We start from the raw sequence: 19,431 nt of genomic DNA, 5'->3' as shown, positions 1-19,431 counted from the left end.
TAGATGTTTTTAAATGCTGATTCTGAGAGTGTCTCTTGAGCCTCTTATAAAACTTGCTTCAACATCAAATTGTGGTAACTTAAATTTTTTCCAGTAAGTACATTAGAATTCAAACTCAGACAAAGCTCTCTGGGCTGAGTACCACTCAACCAGCTCAGCCTGCCATACTCTCTGTAAATACACTGCCCAATAGCCACACAAAATGCTTAGTCTCATAGTTAAACTGAGACTTCGGCAATTACTGATTGTAATTGTAGATTATAATGTGTAGACAAACTTTCATCTCTCCCACTAGGAATCTACTGTGTTAGTCTAGGGTTAGAGCCCATTGACACGACACCTTTACGAGCAGATGGGAGGCTCTGAATCTCCAGCACTGACAAAACAAATACTCTTATTTTGTTTCATCTCGACCTATTTATGTTGTTATACTGAATAGAAATGATTTAACTGGCTATTAAGTAATGGAACACAGCTATTAAGCAACTTCTAGGAGGCTACTATGAATGCTTCAGACTTGATAAAGGTAAGTTGGCTTTAAAACCTTTTAGCGGGGACTGGAGAGATGGCTCAGAGGTTAAGAGCACTGACTGCTCTTCCTAAGGTCCTGAGTTCAATTCCCAGCCAGATGAGATCTAGTGCCCTCTTCTGGCCAGCAATCATACATGCTGTATACATAATAAATAAAAATCTTTTAAAAAAAAGGGGGTGGGGAGCTGGCTCTTTAAGACAAAATTGTTAATAGAACTATAAAAAAAAATTAAAAAAAACAAACAAAAAACCTTTTAGCTAAATGCCGGGCAGTGGTGGCCCATGCCTTTAATCCCAGCACTCGGGAGGCAGAGGCAGGCGGATCTCTGTGAGTTCGAGGCCAGCTTGGTCTCCAAAGCAAGTTCCAGGAGAGACACAAAGCTACACAGAGAAACCCTGTCTCGAAAAACCAAAAAAAAAAAAAAAAAAAAAAACAACAACAACAAAAAAAAACCTTTAGCTAGGGCTGGAGAGACAGCTCAGAGGTTACGAGCACTGGCTATTCTTCCAGTGGTCCCAAGTTCAATTCCCAGCAATCATATGGTAGCTTATACCTATCTATAAGATCCAGTGACCTCTTCTGGCATGCAGACAGAAACACTGTATACATAACAAATAAATCTTTAAAAAAAAAAAGAAAATCGGTTGGGGATTTAGCTTAGTGGTAAAGTGTTTGCCTAGCAAGTGGCAAGGCCCTGGGTTCGAATCCTCAGCTCAAAAAAAAAAAATCTTTCAGCTAGACACACTACATACCTATAATTCCAGCACTAGGAAACTGAAGCAGGACTTGACGTTTAAGGCCAGCCTGGCCTACCCAGTGAGGTCCTGTCTCAAAAAACCAAACATCTTTTAAGCTAAGCAAGGAACTGCATGCTTGTAGTCCCACCTCTGGATGGAGGCTAAGGTGGGGGTAGGCAGCAACCCTGGGAACAGTGAGGGCCTCTGAACAAGATTACAAAGACAAACTAAATAATACTTCGTCACTTCAGAAGCATCTAAAGTCTGAAGATCAACTGACCAGTACTCAAATCAGAGACACTGGTCCTGGGCTAAGGATGTAACTTACTGGTATGGCACTGGCCCAGCAAGCATAAGGCCCTGGGTTCAATCACCAACACCACAAAAAAAGGAAGGAGAAAAGAAGAAAGGAAAAAAATAAAGTTAAATGTGAATATTTATTTTATATATTTTAACTATGAAAGCAGTATCTATCCTATATCAACACTCCTGACCAGAGGCTCTTCTGGAACAGCAGGAGGTACAATACTTCTAAAATGCATAAAACAGGTACATTTGTCATCCAAGTCAAATGGCACTTTATTCCATCTACATCAACTAACGCTAGCAATGCCTTCTAGCGTCTAAACCAAAGAGAGCATGCTGAATCCGTTCTGCTCACCATTCCTCCCCAGAGTGCACACTGATGGCAGATACACTTCTTACAAGTCCAGCAAAACACACTAAGTTTTTCATGGTGATTTTCACATCTATACAATAGGAAAAGAAAAGGCAGTTATAAATTAAAACTGAAATATAATTTCCTTCCAAGAAATTTCTAAGCTAACGCAAACAGATCACTCAATTTGAAATGGTTATAGCATCATAAAAAAAGGTAAAATGTATTTAACAGCTTCTAAGAATGAGGCTAAATAATTACAGATGGACAAAAATGTTAAAGTACTTTTTTCATTAATCTAAACTTTAAACAAGCAAATGACAGATTCCTTTCTAAATAAACTACATGCCCTACTTCCTGTCATCACTATCTATAATAAATGCTATCCCATTACTGCCTAATACAAAGACTAACCTCTGGACACGAGGACATGTATGTCTATGCACAAGCACTTTCCTGCAACTGGCCAGTAATAACAAACAAGAGCTATCAACTGCATAATGTCAATACTAGATCGCCACTATAAATGAACAATTCAATTAAAACTTTCTCTTAATACAGATGTTCACATATAAAACAATGAAGTTCAATTCTGCTACAGACTTAATTGTGCTCTCCCCAAAATTCTTATTTTGAAGCCTTAACCTTCAAAGGGACTCAGAAAGAAGGCAGCCAGTTACAAGTCAAGGATAGAAGCTTCACCAGAAACCAGCCCTTCATCAAGCACCTTGATCTTGGATTTCCTGCCTCTAAAACTACAGAAGGAAAAAATTCCCACAGTTTAAACCACAGTCACCTATCATATCAATAGAGAGCCTTCCTTTACATGGTATATTACATAACACTAAAATCTTGGTATGGTGGCACACATCTGAAATACATTTGTGAAGCTAAGGCTCAAAATTACAACAAAACAGAAGATTGCCAGATTAGGAAACTGTAGGACATTTATTCCTTTTATGAGAGGCACTAATAAAAAATATAAAAGCCCAACTTAAAACAAAACAAAACAAAACAACAACAACCAAAAAAACCCTTTCCAAATAGTGGTATCTCATCATTCTACAGGGAAAAATATTAAGAGGTCACTAATGAAATGTGTTATTATACGTAAATCACTTTTTGGTATGACCACCACAATGCTAAAAGTAACAAATAGCCTTAAGAGTACATACAGTTTAGCAAGCCAGGCACTGTGGCGCACGCCTTTAACCCCAGCACTTGGGAGAGTAGAGGCAGGCAGAGCTCAGAGTTCCAGGACAGCTACAAAGAGAAACCCTGTCTCAAAAAAACAAAAAAGAAGAGGAAAAAGCACAGTTTAGCAGGAACAGTAATAGAAATAACACCCAGTCTTATTTAATTAAGGACTAGTGAGGCATCAGCTGACAAAGCGGCACAAAGCTGTAATCTCTCCCCAGGAGACTGAAGCAGAGGAAGGCAGTGAAACTACAAAGTTAGTTTAAGGTCACTCTGGGATACACAGCAAAAGCCTGCAGCGAAAAAGAAAAAAAAAAGAAAGAAAGAAAAAAAAGAGCCAAACAAATAAGAACAATCCAATTTAGCTACCTCTCATTTCTGTTTTAAAAAATGACTCATTTTTTTTTTTTACTTTAAATTACATGTACATGTATCTGTTTGTGCGTAAGTTCATTTAAATGCAGGTGCTCATGGAAGACAGAGGCACTAGATCCCCCGGAGCTGGAGTTACAGGGAGTTATGAGCCACATGACGTGGGTGATAGGAATCCAACTTAGGTCCTCTGCAAAAGGAGTACTCACTCTTCACTGAGCCATTTCTCTAGCCCCACGGTCCTAGCTCTATAAAATAATAATAATAATAATAATAATAATAATAATAATAATGTTAAACTTACTAGTTTAACATGCTGTGTATAAATAGTTACTTTAAATTTGACATTCCTGGAATCTCTCCTAACTTTCCACTTTTGATCTGTTCCTAATAACCCTATAGATATGACCAATATTTATAAACACGTAATATAAAACAACTCATATTTTTTATCCAAAATTTACTCCCATTGTACTTTCTTTTTTTTTTTGTTTTTTGGTTTTTCGAGACAGGGTTTCTCTGTGTAGCTTTGTGCCTTTCCTGAATCTCCCCCCATTGTACTTTCTAACAAGACCATACCTTTGTATTAGTGCTGTGTTCCTGTCAATCAGTTAAATAGAATTAACCTATTTATTTGCCTTTGTATCCGCCAATCTAGCACAGCACTTTTGTGTACCTCTGTGGGTGAGAGGTCATGAAATAGATGTTAAATAAACAACATAGAAAGAAAGACTTTAGATACTGAGTAACAAATGAAAGAATTTAAAAGGTTAACTAACATTAACTTTCTCACTTACAGAGAAAAGAGAACACTATCAATACAGTGTCACTAGATCCTGAAGCCAGTGAGTACTTTCACATACATACCCAATACATACACAGACCTTCTTGAGCAAGTATACACAAGCCAATTATAGAAGTGTATGCATACGGATACATAAAGTGTCATTAAAACAGCGCATGGCATAACCTATTGATTCCTGAACCAAAGGACCCAGCACGTACTTGTCCTTCTCGTTTTCTTCATGCTTGGTCAGACTGCACAGTTGGAGAGTATCAAGCTGCTGTGTCACCTCTTCTGCCCAGCGACAATTCACTAGTTCCCGTAGCTGAAGTGGAGCACTGAAAAGAAAATCCATACATGTGTATGTTCTAGCACAGACATCCAAGATTTTTCTAAAGTAAGTACTCCTCAAAAGAGAGCACAATATTAAAACAATAATAAAAGTCAGGTCTGAAAAAAGCACATCTGTAATCTTAGCACTAAGGCTACAGAACTGAAGAGTACAAGGCCAGTTTGGGTGAAATAATGAGTTCCAGGCTAGCCTGGGCTATACAGTGAGGCATTCTGTCAAAAGAGCAAAGAGGCAATGAAAAATATGCTTTGTAACCTATTTTACCACATTCGTACATCACACACACACACACACACACACACACACTACAAATGCACTATCCAAACAATAACAATGATAATTTAGATGATAAATTTTTCATTTCTTAGCCTAAATTGGACTGTACAAAATGATAGCCATGGGCCTGAAGTAGAATTCAGTGGTAGCATATTATGCTATTAGTATGAGTTAATTCCTGGGTTCAAGTCAAATACCATGATAACAATTATAAATTAATGGCAATTATTGGCCAAATACGGCTATTTCATTTTAAAAAATGGTAACACATGCCTATAACACCAACACTCAGGAATCTGAGACCAGCGGATGAGTTCAAAGCCCACCTGGGCTACATAGCAAAACAGTCTCAATAAACAAATAAAATGTCACTAGTCACATCAGACACAATTGAAATGTTCCATAGCACATGCAGCTGGTGGCCACACCAGACTGTATGTAGCAGAGTACAATCACTACAGCAAGTTCTCATTTATGGTGCTGCTCTTCTCATAAACTAATATGAAAAACAAACAGAAGAGTAAAAGGTGACAGTCTGGCACCGCTGCCTAAATAACAAAAAATAGAAACAAGCTAAACATTTCTCAATATAAACATAACCTTATAAAGAGAGTTATCAAACACATGCTTAAATGACTTACACACACACACCATCAGTGAAATATTCCCACTGATTTTAGGGGTGGGGGAGCAAATTATAAAACCAGGTATGGAGTACATGCCTGTAAATCCTACCACTTCAAGACGTGGTGTCAGGAGTTCAAGTTTATCCTTATAAGTGGAGGCCAGCCTGGGCTACATGAGAACATATCCCAAAGAGTAAACAAATGACAAGCAAGAGAATCATAAACAGTAAGTTACTATATTTGTCTGCTTTAAGAAAAGATCTATAATTGCTGGGCGATGGCGGTTCATGCCTTTAATCCCAGCACTCAGGAGGCAGAAGCAGGTGGATCTCTTTGGGTTCAAGGCCAGCTTGGTCTACAGAACAAGTTCTAGGACAGCCAGGGCTATACAAAGAAACCCTGTCTCAAAAAACCTTTAAAAAAAGGTATGTAAGAATATACACCACCTCTTATATATAAGAACAACTAACACACCTGTCCATTTCTTCTGAAAGGATTCTTTTTGCCCAGTAGATAAAGTCTCACACTATAGCTCAGGCTAGCCCCAAATGCATGGCAAACCTCCTGCTTCAGCTTCCAATGCTCGGGATCACAGGTATGAGCTACCAAGCCCCACTTACACTTTTTGTTTAAGCGAAAGTTAAGAAGTCACACAATAAACTATGTAAGAAAAAACAAGGGCGCAACACTACAACCACACATAACACATTCAACCTCAAATGTGGCCGGGCATACAGTTTCTGCACTTGTGTTTCCAAATCTACTCATTTTTTTATTCAACTTTATCCCTAAGGAAAAGAAATGTGGAAAACTGCAGGGGTGGAGGGGGAAGGGGAATTTGCCTCTGTACATCCCAGGGCAACCTCTGACTCCATGGCTTTTATTTCTTTTACCATTTTCCATACATATAAACAGCAAAACACTTACCGACAATGAGGACACTGAGCTCTCTGCTCTGTCAGCCAACGCTAAGGAGGCAAAATAATTAAATTCTGATTATAAAAACACCATTACTTTATACATCTAATCATTATAAACTACATTTAATGAGTTTAACTCTCTAGTGCCTAAATTTATTTTAGAGATACAGAAATAACAAGCAATCTACTCTCTCTCTCTCTCATCATTATCATTACAGGAACAAATTTTCAAAGGGACAGAATTTATCCCAAAATAGTTAACAGGCTGTTCTCCCATAGGAAAGAAAGTGATTCTAGAGCTAGCTAGATCTCACAAAAATGTAATCTTTATAAAAGTAATGCCTTTACTCCACCCTCAAAAAATAAGCCACAATGATTTTTTTTTTCCTAACTAACTACAAACCACGGAGTTTAAGGTAGTACTAAATTACTTTGTAAAACCAAACTAATTCTAAGGTACACATAATGGGCATGTAAATCACACCTAAAAACACAAGTAAGCACTAGGGCCGGTCCTCCTCAAGTCTTCTATATAATGATTTGGTAATTTAAACTCCCAGAAATTCTGGTTTCCTTACAACTATAAAAAGTTTCAAGCTGGGTAGTTGTGGCACACGCCTTTAATCCCAGTACTCAGGAGGCAGAGGCAGGTGGATCTCTGTGAGTTCTAGGCCAGCCTGGTCTACAAAGAGATTTCCAGGACAGGCTCCAAAGCCACACAGAGAAACCCTGTCTCGAAAAACCAAAAAAACAACAACAACAGCAAAAACAAAAGTTTCTGGAGACAATTACATCTCTACAAAACCCTAAACTGGATGACTCAGCAGGTAAGGAAGCTTACTGCCAACCCTGAAGACTTAAGTTTGAATCCCAACTCTCCTCACCTACATGGTGGAAAGAGAAAACTGACTTCCATAAATTGTCTTTTGACTGCCATATGCTGTCCACCCATACACACACGATTAAGTAGATGTAATAAAAAGCCCAAATTTTATTAATTTCATGCATGCATGTGCGTATGTATGTGTGTGCCACATTTGTGCGGGTTGACTGAGGGAGCCAGATACCCTGGAGCTGGAGTTACAGAAATTGTGAGCCCCTTGAAGTGGGTGCTAGGAACTCAGATCTCCTGGAAGAGCAGCAAGTTATCTTAACAGCTGAGTCATCTCTCTAGTGCATAATTTCATCTTTTAAATTACTCTTGAGGCTCAGTGTGGTGACACATGCCCCTAATCCTAGCACTTGAATGGTAGAAACAGGAGGATCACAAGTTTGAGGCCAGCCTCTTCTACATTGTGAATTCTAGGCCAGCCAGGACTACACAGCAAGACTCTGTCTCAAAAACATCAACAAAAATTATTACTGGATGGAAACAGTTGTAACCCATACATAAAATAAATACTTGGGGGATGGAGAGATGGTCCAGCAGTTAAGAGTATTAACTGCTCTTCCAGAGTTCCCAGGCTTGAGTCCAAGCTCCTACAAATGTGGTTGACAACTGTAACTCTAATGCCCTCTTCTGGCCTCCTCAGACACCAAACATGCAAGTGGTGCACAGAAATATATGCATGAAAAACATTCATATACTTAAAGATTGATTGATTGATTGATTGATTATGTATGCAGTGTTCTGCCTGCAGGCCAGAAGAGGGCACCAGATCTCATTACAGATGGTTGTGAGCCACCATGTGGGTGCTGGGAATTGAATTCAGGACCTCTGGAAGAGCAGTCAGTGCTCTTAACCTCTGAGCCATCTCTCCAGCCCCATTCATACACTTAAAATAAAAGAATACACTTGGGCTGGAGAGATGGCTCAGCAGTTAAGAACACTGGGCTCCAGAGGTCCTGAGTTCAATTCCCAGGACCCACATGCCAGCTCACAACCATCTGTAACTGTAGTCTTATAGAATCCAATACCCTCTTTCTGATGTGCAGATTTACATGCAGATAAAACATCCATATACATAAATTTTAAAAAAAAGAATACATCTAAAACAGAGAGATATTAAGACTGTAAACACATTTCTATAAACATGTTAATGGCTATAGTGGATGTTCTTAATTATCATCTTGATTAAACTGAGAACCACTGAGGAGACACACTGGCTATAACTGTGAGGCTATTTCCAGAGAGGTTTAAGGAAGACAGACCAAGCCTCATGTGGATTCTATATAGGGTTCTATATAGAATAAGAGGGAAAAAGAAGAGTCAGCTTGGCACCAGCATCACCTGCCTCACATTCCTGCTGACATGGCTCTGTCACCATAACTACCCCACCATGATGGATGCCTCTTCAACTGGGATGCCAAAAATATGCCCTTCCCAATGTAAGGTGTTTAAGTCAGGTGTGCTGTCACAGCATTAAAAAAACAAACACTAAGAGTTTCAAACTTTAATTATCTGGCAAATACAATCTGAGGTAAATAATCCCATACAGCCTACTCTCACTTTGATCTCCTATAAAAGATAAGCTTTAACATTAAATGAGATTCCTAAGGAAACCTTAACGAACAAGAAAATGCCAAGTGTCAGTGGCACATGCCTTTGATCCTAGCACTCGGGAGACAGAGCCAAGCAGATCTCTGTGAGTTTGAGGGCAGTCTGGTCTATAGTGCAAGATCCAGGACAGGCACCCAACTAAAAAGAAACAATGTCTGTATTTAAAAAAAAAAAAAAAAAAGAAAAAAAGAAAAAGAAAACACTCAAGCAATTAGAATGGCTGGTGATGATGGGCATCGAAAAAACTCCATATAGAGTTTGCTTTCTTTATGGCAAAAGTTAGCCATTTGGTCAAGAAAATGTTCTTGCCTAGACTGCTTGACAGACAGTACGTTGTATAAACTGAACATGCAGGACCCATAGGAAGGTGACCACTAAACTTTGCAAGGTGAGATGATCCTTCAGCTTCCTGATTCACAGAAGAAACTACCAGACTTCTACAGGACAAGGGGAGAAGAGACTGATGAACTTTGCCAAAATGGATGAAACGGTTCTTAAAATTTCTGCCTTCACTGTAAGCTATGCCAGAGATTCTAGGCCTGTGGGCTGAAGACAGATGCCCCAACGTTAAAGAACTTTGGATGACTGTCCAGGTGGCCAGATGTTTCTGTCATTTTTAGAACTATGGAAGTTGCTTGCAATGCACTTCCTCTTTACTCAGGTAATATCATATCCTTCTTGGGTTTTTGATGGAGTTGAAGACTAGTTATAATTTTTCCTTAGTCATGATAAAAGATAAATTAGATATAAAACTTTAGACTCACAAAATAGGACAGATGATAGAATTTTCTTTAATTTTGCCAAATACAAATAGACTAGACATTGTAACTGTAATTCTTGCTTGATAACTGTTTTATTATATATAATTTTACTATGTTAAAATCAAAACCTTCCTTGTTGATTAGCTAGAAAAGGGGAAGTGCTGTGGGAAGTCTTTCTGTATGCTGTGAATACGTGTTGCTCCCATTGGCTAATAAATAAAGCTGCACTGGCCTATGGCAGGGCAGGATGGAGCCATGCAGGAAAATCCAAGAGAGATAATGAAAGGAGAGTGGGAGGAGACAACAAACTGCCATACAAGGAGCAACATGTAATGGGACACAGGTAAAGCCATAGAACACGTGGTGGCACATAGATTAATAGTTATGGGTTGAGTTAAGTTGTAAGAGACAGCTAGGAGAAGCCTGAGCCAATAGGCCATGGAATTGGTAATTAATATAAGCTTCTGTTATTACTTGATAAGCAGCTGAGGAGTGTGGGGCTGGGCAGGACTGGAGAAACACGGGACATGGGACTGCAGGGTCGGGACGAGAGAAACTTACAGCTACAGGTCAGCTTGGCTGCGTAGTGAGTCAGAGGCCAGCCTGGGTTACGTGAGATCCTAGCAAAGAAAGCTAGGATGGGAAGAGGGCAGAGCAAACAGAAAAGAATCCTTCTATCTTAATAATCTTGAACAAGGTTTCTTTGGTCCTCAAGCACAAATCAAGCTGGGGTCAGGTGTCTTCCTCTGAGCAGACTACTCATCTACTAAAAACATAGCTTTCCATACCTCCCTTCAAGAAGTGGTCCCAGCTACACCTCTTCAGTCACATCCTATGATCCAGTAGATTAAGCCTTTAAATATTTCCTTCTCTATTCACCATATTTATCAAACTTTGCTCAACTAGAAAAGTCCTACTCACCATTTAGATTTTAGTTTCTATGACACTTCCTCCCCTAAGCTTTCCATGAAGTCCACACATTTTTCCTTTCGGGTTTTTTTGACCCAGGATTTTGCTATATACCCCCAAGCTAGTCTTGAACTCATTATGTAGTTCAGGCTAACACCAAACACTACAGATTCCTAACTCAGCCTTTTGTGGACAAGAATTTAAACACCATGCTTAGCTACACTATTTTACATACCACTACTGTGGTAGTTTGAATGCAATTGGCCCCCATAAGCTCATAGGGAGTGGCACTATTAGGGGGCCTGGCTTTGTTGGAATAGGTATGAGGAACTGTGTCACTGTGGAGCAGGCTTTGAGATGTCACATATGCTCAAGCCACACCCAGTATCTCAATTCATTACCTGTTGCCTGCTGATCAAAGTGTAGGACTCTAAGCTGCAGCACCATGTCTGCCTGCATGCTGCCTGTCCTGCCATGATGATAATGGACTAACTAAACCTCTGCAAATGTAAGCCACCTCAATTAAATGTTTTTCTTTTATAAGAGTTGATGTGGTCATGGTGTCTCTTCATAGTAGTAGAACCCTAAGATAACGGCCAAGTTCTCCTGCAGCAAACCATGCTTCCCCCCCTTTCACTGTATTTCTAACGTTTTATAACTTATCTATGGGTATACACCACATAGCTGGGTTATGCCGCGTTAATAAGTAACTAGACCATTTTTTAAAATTTATACTTTTTATTTTGAGCATGTATGTGTACATTCTCTCTTCCTACCTTGTGGTTCCAGGAGTCAAACTAAGGTCATCAGGCTTGGAATTTACCCAGAGCCATCTTATCAACCCTGGGTTTTGTTTTGTTTTTTTCTGTGTGTGTGTGTGTGTGTGTGTGCTCGTGCTTTATAATATGCTGCTTTCTCCCAGTAAAACAAGCCACTTGCTGCGACATATTCTAATCTTGGAATAATGATTCATATATTTACCTATGTAGTATGTAGTCCCTCCATGCCCTATCCCACAGGAAATTCTTTTTTTTTTTTTTTTTTTTTTGTATGTGGAGCTGAGGATCAAACCCAGGGCCTACCACTGAGCTAAATCCCCAACCCCAGAAATTCTTTTTTGTCTACAGAACATCCCTTCCCTAATCCTTGCAGTGTTTTTACCTTATATTTCCTAGCCAAAGAGAAGAGTAAGTTACACTAAATTGATGGATAAGAAATATCCCTATACATGGGAGGCAGAGGCAGTCAGATCTCTTGAGTTTGAGGCCTACTTGGTCTAAAGAGCCAATTCCAGGACAGCCAGGGTTAAAGAGAGAAACCTTGACTCAAAAATCAAAAAACAAAATCCAGGGCTGGAGAGATGGCTCAGAGGTTAAAAGCACTGACTGCTCTTCCGGAGGTCCTGAGTTCAATTCCCAGCAACCACATGGTGGCTCACAACTATCTGCCCTCTTCTGGCCTGCAGTCATACAGGCTATCTACATAATAAATAAATAAATCTTTAAAAAACTATTAAAAAAGAATCCAAATTCCTTACCCGCCCCTTGTTTTCTCTCCAAGTTTGTCCCTGACCCTCTCACAATCCACCCTGCTCTAGCCATAGCCGCTTTTGGACTCTTTCTCAACACACCAACAATACTCTGACTGCTCTTTGTCCTTACTAACTTTTTTGTCTGGGATTTCTTACCCCAGATATTTGCATAATTTCCTCCCACATTTCATTTAGACCACTTTTGAAATATTATTTCCTCAGTACTTCCCAGACCACCATATTTAAAATGGCTAACAAAATGCCAATATTGAAACCCTATTTATTTTTATTTTTCTTCATAGCACTTACATTCATATACATACAAGGAAAGTCAATGTATCATGTCAAAAAGGCAAGCAACTAATAGCTAGAAATGAACATTAAATTCATTTATAGGGACCAGGACAGGGGCCAGGGAGATGGCTTAGGAGGAGGTAAAGCATGAGTCACACAAGCTGGATGACCAGAGTTGATCCACTGGAACCCATGTAAAAATCTGAATGTGGGTTTGTGACTATGTAATCCCAGCACTCCTATGGGAAGATGGGAGGCAAAGATGAGACAATTGCCCAGAAGCTTCAGGCCAGCTAGCATGGATCATAGCAACAAAAAATGAAAAATACCCAGCCTCAACACGGTGAACCAACTTCCAAAGTTGACTCTGATCTCCACATACCTGTAAGCACACATATACAAAAATTATTAAAAAAAAAAAAAAAAAAAAAAAAGCGAAGATAATCCTGTGTAAGAATACCTGCCTGCAATCCTAGAACTTGGGAGGTAAGGTAGAGGCAAGAATTCTGAGTCTGAGGCTAGCCCAGGTTCTGGAGTAGGGTGATGACACAGTGAAAAAAAGGTTGGGATCAGATCCAGAGCCAGAACACAAGGCTACTATTCCTCAACTACCCTTCAACTTTGCAAGGCTTGACAACGGAAATGGCACTGTGGGGACAGTCATATGGCTAAAGGATACAAAGTGAACTAGAGATAAGCAAAGACTTAAGGAAAAGAAACAGCTCACCAGTGGTGGCGCACGTCTTCAATCCCAGCACTTAGGAATCACAGGCCGGCAGATCTCTGTGAGATCAAGGCCATCCTGGTCTACAGAGCGAGTTTCAAGACAGCCTGGGCTACAGAGAAACCCTGTCTCCAAAAACCAAAACAAACAAGCAAACAAACAGAGAAAATAAATCATCTATAGATGAAGGGATATACTTCTCTCTCCCAAATGTCAATGGAAAGTTGTAAGACAGATATAAAGGACACTAACAGTAACTGATATACAAATCATTGCTGTCCAAGGTTTGCAGTCTGAATGACAGGCAAAACAAAGACATCAGGTCAGTTTGAAAAACCTAACATGAACAATTTATCTTGAGTAAAGTTCAAGATTCTGGAAGGAAATTAAGTAAGACATCTAAAAATCAATACTGTGCTAAAAACATTGCTCAGTGGTAAAGTGCTTGCTGGTCGCCATGTACAAGGACCTGGGTTTAAACACTAACACAACACACAATAAATAAAACCAATGCTAAAGGACCAGATGCAGGACCCATATACAGATGACAGCTAGAGCTGCAAAAGTAAATCTAATTTCTCACAATAAGTACAAGCATCTAGAAAGAAAGGAAAGAGCAGATAAGAAACAATCAACCAGATACAACACAATCCCCAGGTCACAGGCACTTTCAAAACCTTCAAGCACTCTCAAACCCTTCATCAAAGAAATCCAGTCTGGATAGACTCCACTAAGTATTCACCATAGTGGCGGAAGAAATTAATCTCTGTAGCTTCAGTTTAATAAAGTAAACTACCATGGATGCTGGGTGCTAAACTACTAGAATAAAATTTTACAAGTGGATAATATTTAATCATTTTTCAATTATCTTTTGGCTTGTTTCATTTATTTCCCAACTAGCCATGAGGCAGATTATACCTCTAAATGTTATAGCTAAGGAAACAACACTAATAAAGATTAACTTTCCCGCTTAGGGGTTGGGGATTTAGCTCAGTAGTAGAGCGTTTACCTAGCAAGCACAAGGCCCTGGGTTCGGTCCTCAGCTCTGAAAAAAAAGAAATTTCCCACTTAATCAATGTGAGAACTAGTTTCACATGTAACCTAGATCTGCACATAATAGTAGCAATGTAGGCTCTAAAACAGACTCACTGGATTCAACTCCAGCTCCAATGTTCGCCAGTCCTGTGACTAAAAGGAAATCATTTAAGAGTTACAGAAACTACTCTTGACAAAGGGACATTTTTCTATATTTTTCTTTTTCCTTGTGTGCTTTGAAGGTCAAGACACCCTGAACTAGTCGGTCTTCTGCTGCTGCTGCTGTGGAACTGACCTCAGATCACCACACTTGGAAACAAGCACTTGACTTGCTAAGCCATCTTTTCTGCCCTATTCTGTCCTTTATAGAAAAATAAGAAAATAGAGAAAAAAATTATTTGGGGTTTTTTGTTTGTTTGTTTGTCTGTAGACAGGGCTTCTCTGTGTAGCCCTGGCTGTCCTGGAACTCACTCTGCAGTCCAGGCTGGCCTCCAACTCAGGAATCCTCCTTCCTCTGCCTCCTGAGTGCTGGGATTAAACAGGCAGATCTATGTGAGTTTAAGGTCAATGGAGTCTACATATCAAGTTCCAGGCTAGCCTGGCCTATGTAAAGAGACTTGTCAAAAAATAAAGTAAGTGTAGTAAGTTTTAAAAGTGCAAGTAAGTTAAAATTACAGCAAGCTTTGCTTCTAGAGATACTCACTTTCTTTAAACATTTCTTAGATGTCATAACTTACTGTTTAGTTATTACTAAAATACTTAAGCAATACAAATTGGTGGTACATGCCTTTAATCACTTTAGAGGCACAGGCAGGTAGATCTGAGTTGGAGGCCAGCCTGGTCTACAGAGTGAGTTCCAAGACAGCTAGAGCTACACAAAGAAACCCCATCCCAAAACACTCCTCCTCCTCACCCCCACAAAAAAAAAAAAAAAAAAAAAAAAAAACCTGGTGCTCTTGGGCTAGAGCACTGGTTCAGTGGCTCATTGTATTGGCTGCCCTTCCAGAGGGCACACTGGGTTCAATCTCTACCACCTACATGGCAGCTCACAACTCTCTGTAATTCTGCTCCCTAGAAATCCTCTTCTGGATTCCAAGAACACAGCACACACATAATACACAGACATATATGCAAGTAATACACATATACACAATAAGAAAAAGGGACATGTAATCCCAGCACTCGGGAAACAGAGGCAGGTGGATCTCTGTGAGTTCAAGGCCAGCCTGGTCTACAGAGCTAGTCTAGGACAGGCTCCAAAGCTACAGAGAAACCCTGTCTCGAAAAACCAAAAAAATAAAAAAAATTAAAAAAAAGGAAAAAGGGGCATGGTTAATACTTACAGTACAGCATATATAAATCAAATACACAAAGCATGATAGCGCTCTCTTTTAGTCCCAGCATTCAGGAGAGAAGCAGGTGAACCTGTGAATTTGAGGTCAGCCTGGTCTACATAGTGAATTCCAGACCAACCAGAGCTACACTGTAAGACCTGTCTCAAAACAAAACACAACAGTTAACAATAAGAACTGAATGCACATAGAAAGAAATACAACTTACCCTGATGCAGCTGAAACAACAAAGCTTGGAGCAGTGAGGACACAGCCGAGCATCCCGCAATTTCTCCATACAAATGAAACATCGGAAAACCTCAGCAATGCTCTGAAAATAAAAGATGCCAGGTGCCCACATTACACTGAGTCAAGAGTAAAAAGCATGATAAAAAGACTTCAATCAAGGCCAGGCATAGTGGTGCACAACGTTAATCCCAGCATTCAGGAGGCAGTGACAGTTGGAGTCTATAGTCTGAGACTATACACCAGAGTTCCAGGTATCCCTGGGCTACTCAGTGAGATGCTGTTCAAGACAAAGACAGAAAAAGAAAAGAGAAAGAATTCACTCAGCATTTACACTTACTTGGGGCTGATAATGCCTCAAGTTTTAACTATACTCCCTATCAGAACTTTGGTGAGTCAGAACATCTAGAAAATATGCTTGTTTTTTAATAAGCTTGATGATGGTTCTAAGAAAAACATGGACTAAAAAAGTGGGTAAGTCAGTGAAGTGCTTGCCTTGAAAACATAAGAATCTAGGATCCCAGAATCGGGGTACAATCCAGTGTGGTGGTGGTACATGCCATCCCAGCTATGGCAAGACAGGAGGCAGAGACAGGCAGATCCCTGGAAGCTCACCACCAGCAAGCCTGGCTAACTGGTGAAGTTCCAGGCCAATGAGACCCAGTCTCAAACTAGAGGTGGAATGTAATCACCAATGGGTCTCCTCCAACCTCCATCTGTGCACCATAAACACACACACACACACACACACACACACACCTGCACACTAAAGCACACGCACACACACATATACACACACACAAAGTAAGAAAAACAAAATGTGCCGAGTGTCGGTGGCGCACACCTTTAATCCCAGCACTCGGGAGGCAGAGCCAGGTGGATCTCTATGAGTTGGAGGCCAGCCTGGGCTACAGAGTGAGTTCCGGGAAAGGCACCAAAACTACACAGAGAAAACCTGTCTCGAAAAACCAAAAGGAAAAAAACGAAATACATAGATTTTATATAGGAATACTTTCACTGGGTTACATTAGGTTAATTATGGCAATTAACACATATAGCATGTAGAAATTCTTAATAGTACAAAAAGAGGTGTGCATGTAGCAGAAATAAAGGAAGACTGCATGACTAAATACATAACGACAACTTTTCACTTCACAAAGGAGATGGATGGCTTCTGTGATTACAAGAGGGAATTTGTTTTTTGTTTTGTTTTTTAAGAGTCTCACTACATAGCTCTGGATGGTCTGAAAACTCTCTATGCTCTCCATCTTGGCCTAGAAAACAGAGATCCGCCTGCCTCTGCCTCCCAAAGGGCTGGAATTTGTGTGCCACCACATCCAAACAAGAGGAAATGTTTAAAAGGATACAGTGGAGCTACCGAGGTGGCTCAGCAGGCAAAGGCTCCCACTGCCAAGTCCAAAGATCTGTATTCCATACCAGGCACCCAGTATAGGAGAACTGACTCCAAGTTGTCCTGACCGCCACATGAGCACATCAATGAATACATATCTACACACACTCAAAATAAATATTTGTAAAGTACTTAGGTTGGTGGCAAAGTATTCTGACCCAAAGAGAAACTAACTTAGAATCTGAATTTCTGTCCTGATGGAATCAACTAATTATGTGAGAATCTGCATCCACTAAAAATTTTAGTGTCATTTCTATGACATCTAGTGAACAATAAAAAAATGTACACAGAAAAGGTTTTTAAAAGGTTGTGAAAAGAAAAAAAACCACAACAACATTCTTCTTTACAAGTTTAAGAGGAATCTATCATGAAAGTAATTGACAAGTTAAAATTTTTAAAAACTAAAAATACTGCTAAATATATTGTTACTGTAGTTTTAAGTTTATTTTTGCAGTACATTTGTTTTTACTCCATCCCATAAAAATTAAGCCCTCCTAAAATCAAGAAAAGTTTACAAAACCTTTATACAACTTTCACAAAAACAATTAAGTAGAAAATTACTCATGATGCTAATCATAACTGCAAGCCGGAACCTGAGAGATGTGGACTCTAAACGGCTCTGGGAAGAAAAAAAAAAACATTGGGTGAATTGGGTTAATCTTGAGTGCAATGCTCAGTAAGTTACACCACCACCACCCCCCTTTTTTTTTTCTTGAGACAGGGTTTTCTGTGTAGCCTTAGCTGTCCTTGGCTCTCCTGGAACTCAAGTCTGCAGCCGAGGCTGGCCTCGAACTCACAGAGATCCACTTGCTTCTACTTTCCAAGTGCTGGGATTAAAGCCATGAACCACCAATGTCCGACCCCCCTTTCTTTTTATAAGCAAAATTATATAGTATTTTAGTGACTGAAAGGTTCAAACTTTAACTATTACTACATAGCATAGTTGTATCCCCAAAAGGCAATCATTTTTGATGCTTCTAGCCTTTAAAGAAATATCCCGACCACATGGTCATAAGAATCAGTGCTGGAAAGCAGTCACTGAGACAGTAGAGTATTGGAGGGTGTGTGTGTGTGTGTGTGTGTGTGTGTGTGTGTGTGTGTGTGTGTGTTCTACAAAATGCTGGAAAGCAGTCACTGACACAGTAGAGTATTGGAGGGTGTGTATGTGTGTGTGTGTGTGTGTGTGTGTGTGTGTGTGTGTGTATTCTACAAAATGTACCGCTGAGGGTGAAAAACGTTTAATCATTCTGAGCAAGTCGTGGCGAGGAAGCGGGGCAAGTCCTTCCGATGAATTTGCAGTTCTGCTCTGGAGAGGCTCAACCTGCAAACAGAGGAGAGCAGAGGTGCCAAGGCGTCGCTGCAAACTCTCAGCACCTGACTGCGGAACAGCTTCAGCACCTGGCAGCCTGAGGGCAGCAGAACCACAGGGCCAGCCTCCCGCTTGGCGACCAGCAGAGGCTGCCTCCCACAGGGAGGCGAGAGCATGGCGCCCCGGATAGAAAAGGCTCCCCGGTGGAGGGGAGCCCGGCCACCGCCCTCCGCAACGCCCCTCACCTCCACACTCTGCTCGTCCATTGCCTCCGGCTCTCGGCGGGGCCCTCGGCGACCCTCGGAGTCGGTGGTCTGCGCTGTCAGCCGCCGGCCCGAGGTCGCCAGGTCAACGGCGCCCACCTCAGCAGGCTCCCACAACAGTGCCACCTCCGTGCCCCATCCCGTCAGGTTCCCCGCCGGCTACCCCCCGTTTCGCCATTTTTATCCGCGCGCCAGCCCTGGGGCGGTGAGGGAGGGCTAGCGGTAGCCGCAGCGCCTTCCTCCCGCCTCAGCCACCGGCCCGTGTCCGCGTGGGCGCCTCGGCCCACGTGACGGCGGCGCGCGCGGGTGGAACCGCCGCGGGCCCGGTCCGCGGCAAAACCGGCGTTGCGGAGAATTCGCAAACACCAACGGTAACCAGGGCAGCTAGAGGCGCGGCAGCCGGGCAAGCGCGGCGCGCACGCGCGGTCGGCGGGGCGGGGCGGAGAGGAGAGGCGGGGCGGAGAGGAGAGGCGGGCTCCGGTTGCCGCGGTCCCGCGGTGCGCATAGCGCACGAGACTTGGGGAGGCCGTGCGCCGGGGAGGCGTGCCTGGGGACGGCGCCAGGCCCTGGGCTCTCAGATTCGACGGGCCGGAAGACTGCCGCCACCTCGTGTGCTTGTGGTCCTTAGTTGGAAGCCACGCCCCCACGCGTTCGGGACCGGGA

The 19,431-nt window shown here is 41.3% G+C and overlaps 1 protein-coding gene across 5 annotated transcripts in view; it reads right to left on the bottom strand.

Moving 5' to 3' along the window:
- Positions 1–19,202, bottom strand: part of Trim37 (tripartite motif containing 37) — a 138,832-nt gene extending 119,630 nt beyond the window's left edge. For 2 of the 5 annotated variants that reach the window (XM_036195491.1, XM_036195490.1), the window contains exons 1-5: positions 18,416–18,482; positions 15,769–15,870; positions 6,462–6,502; positions 4,502–4,618; positions 1,931–2,018 (exon numbers count right to left, since the gene is read on the bottom strand). In XM_036195491.1, the coding sequence (XP_036051384.1) occupies positions 1,931–2,018; positions 4,502–4,618; positions 6,462–6,502; positions 15,769–15,870; positions 18,416–18,442 (375 nt within the window). In that variant the 5' untranslated portion in view covers positions 18,443–18,482. Of the gene's footprint in view, positions 1–1,930; positions 2,019–4,501; positions 4,619–6,461; positions 6,503–15,768; positions 15,871–18,415; positions 18,484–18,750 lie in introns of those variants that run through there. The other 3 variants (XM_036195489.1, XM_036195488.1, XM_036195492.1) reach the window with 3 other exon arrangements.
- Positions 19,203–19,431: the final 229 nt, after the last annotated feature.

This window comes from Onychomys torridus, chromosome 8 (assembly GCF_903995425.1).
Source record: "Onychomys torridus chromosome 8, mOncTor1.1, whole genome shotgun sequence".
NCBI classification, from domain to species: domain Eukaryota; kingdom Metazoa; phylum Chordata; class Mammalia; order Rodentia; family Cricetidae; genus Onychomys; species Onychomys torridus.
The sequence above is the reverse complement of the archived record's forward strand: the minus strand, read 5'-3'. Positions and strand labels throughout refer to the sequence as shown.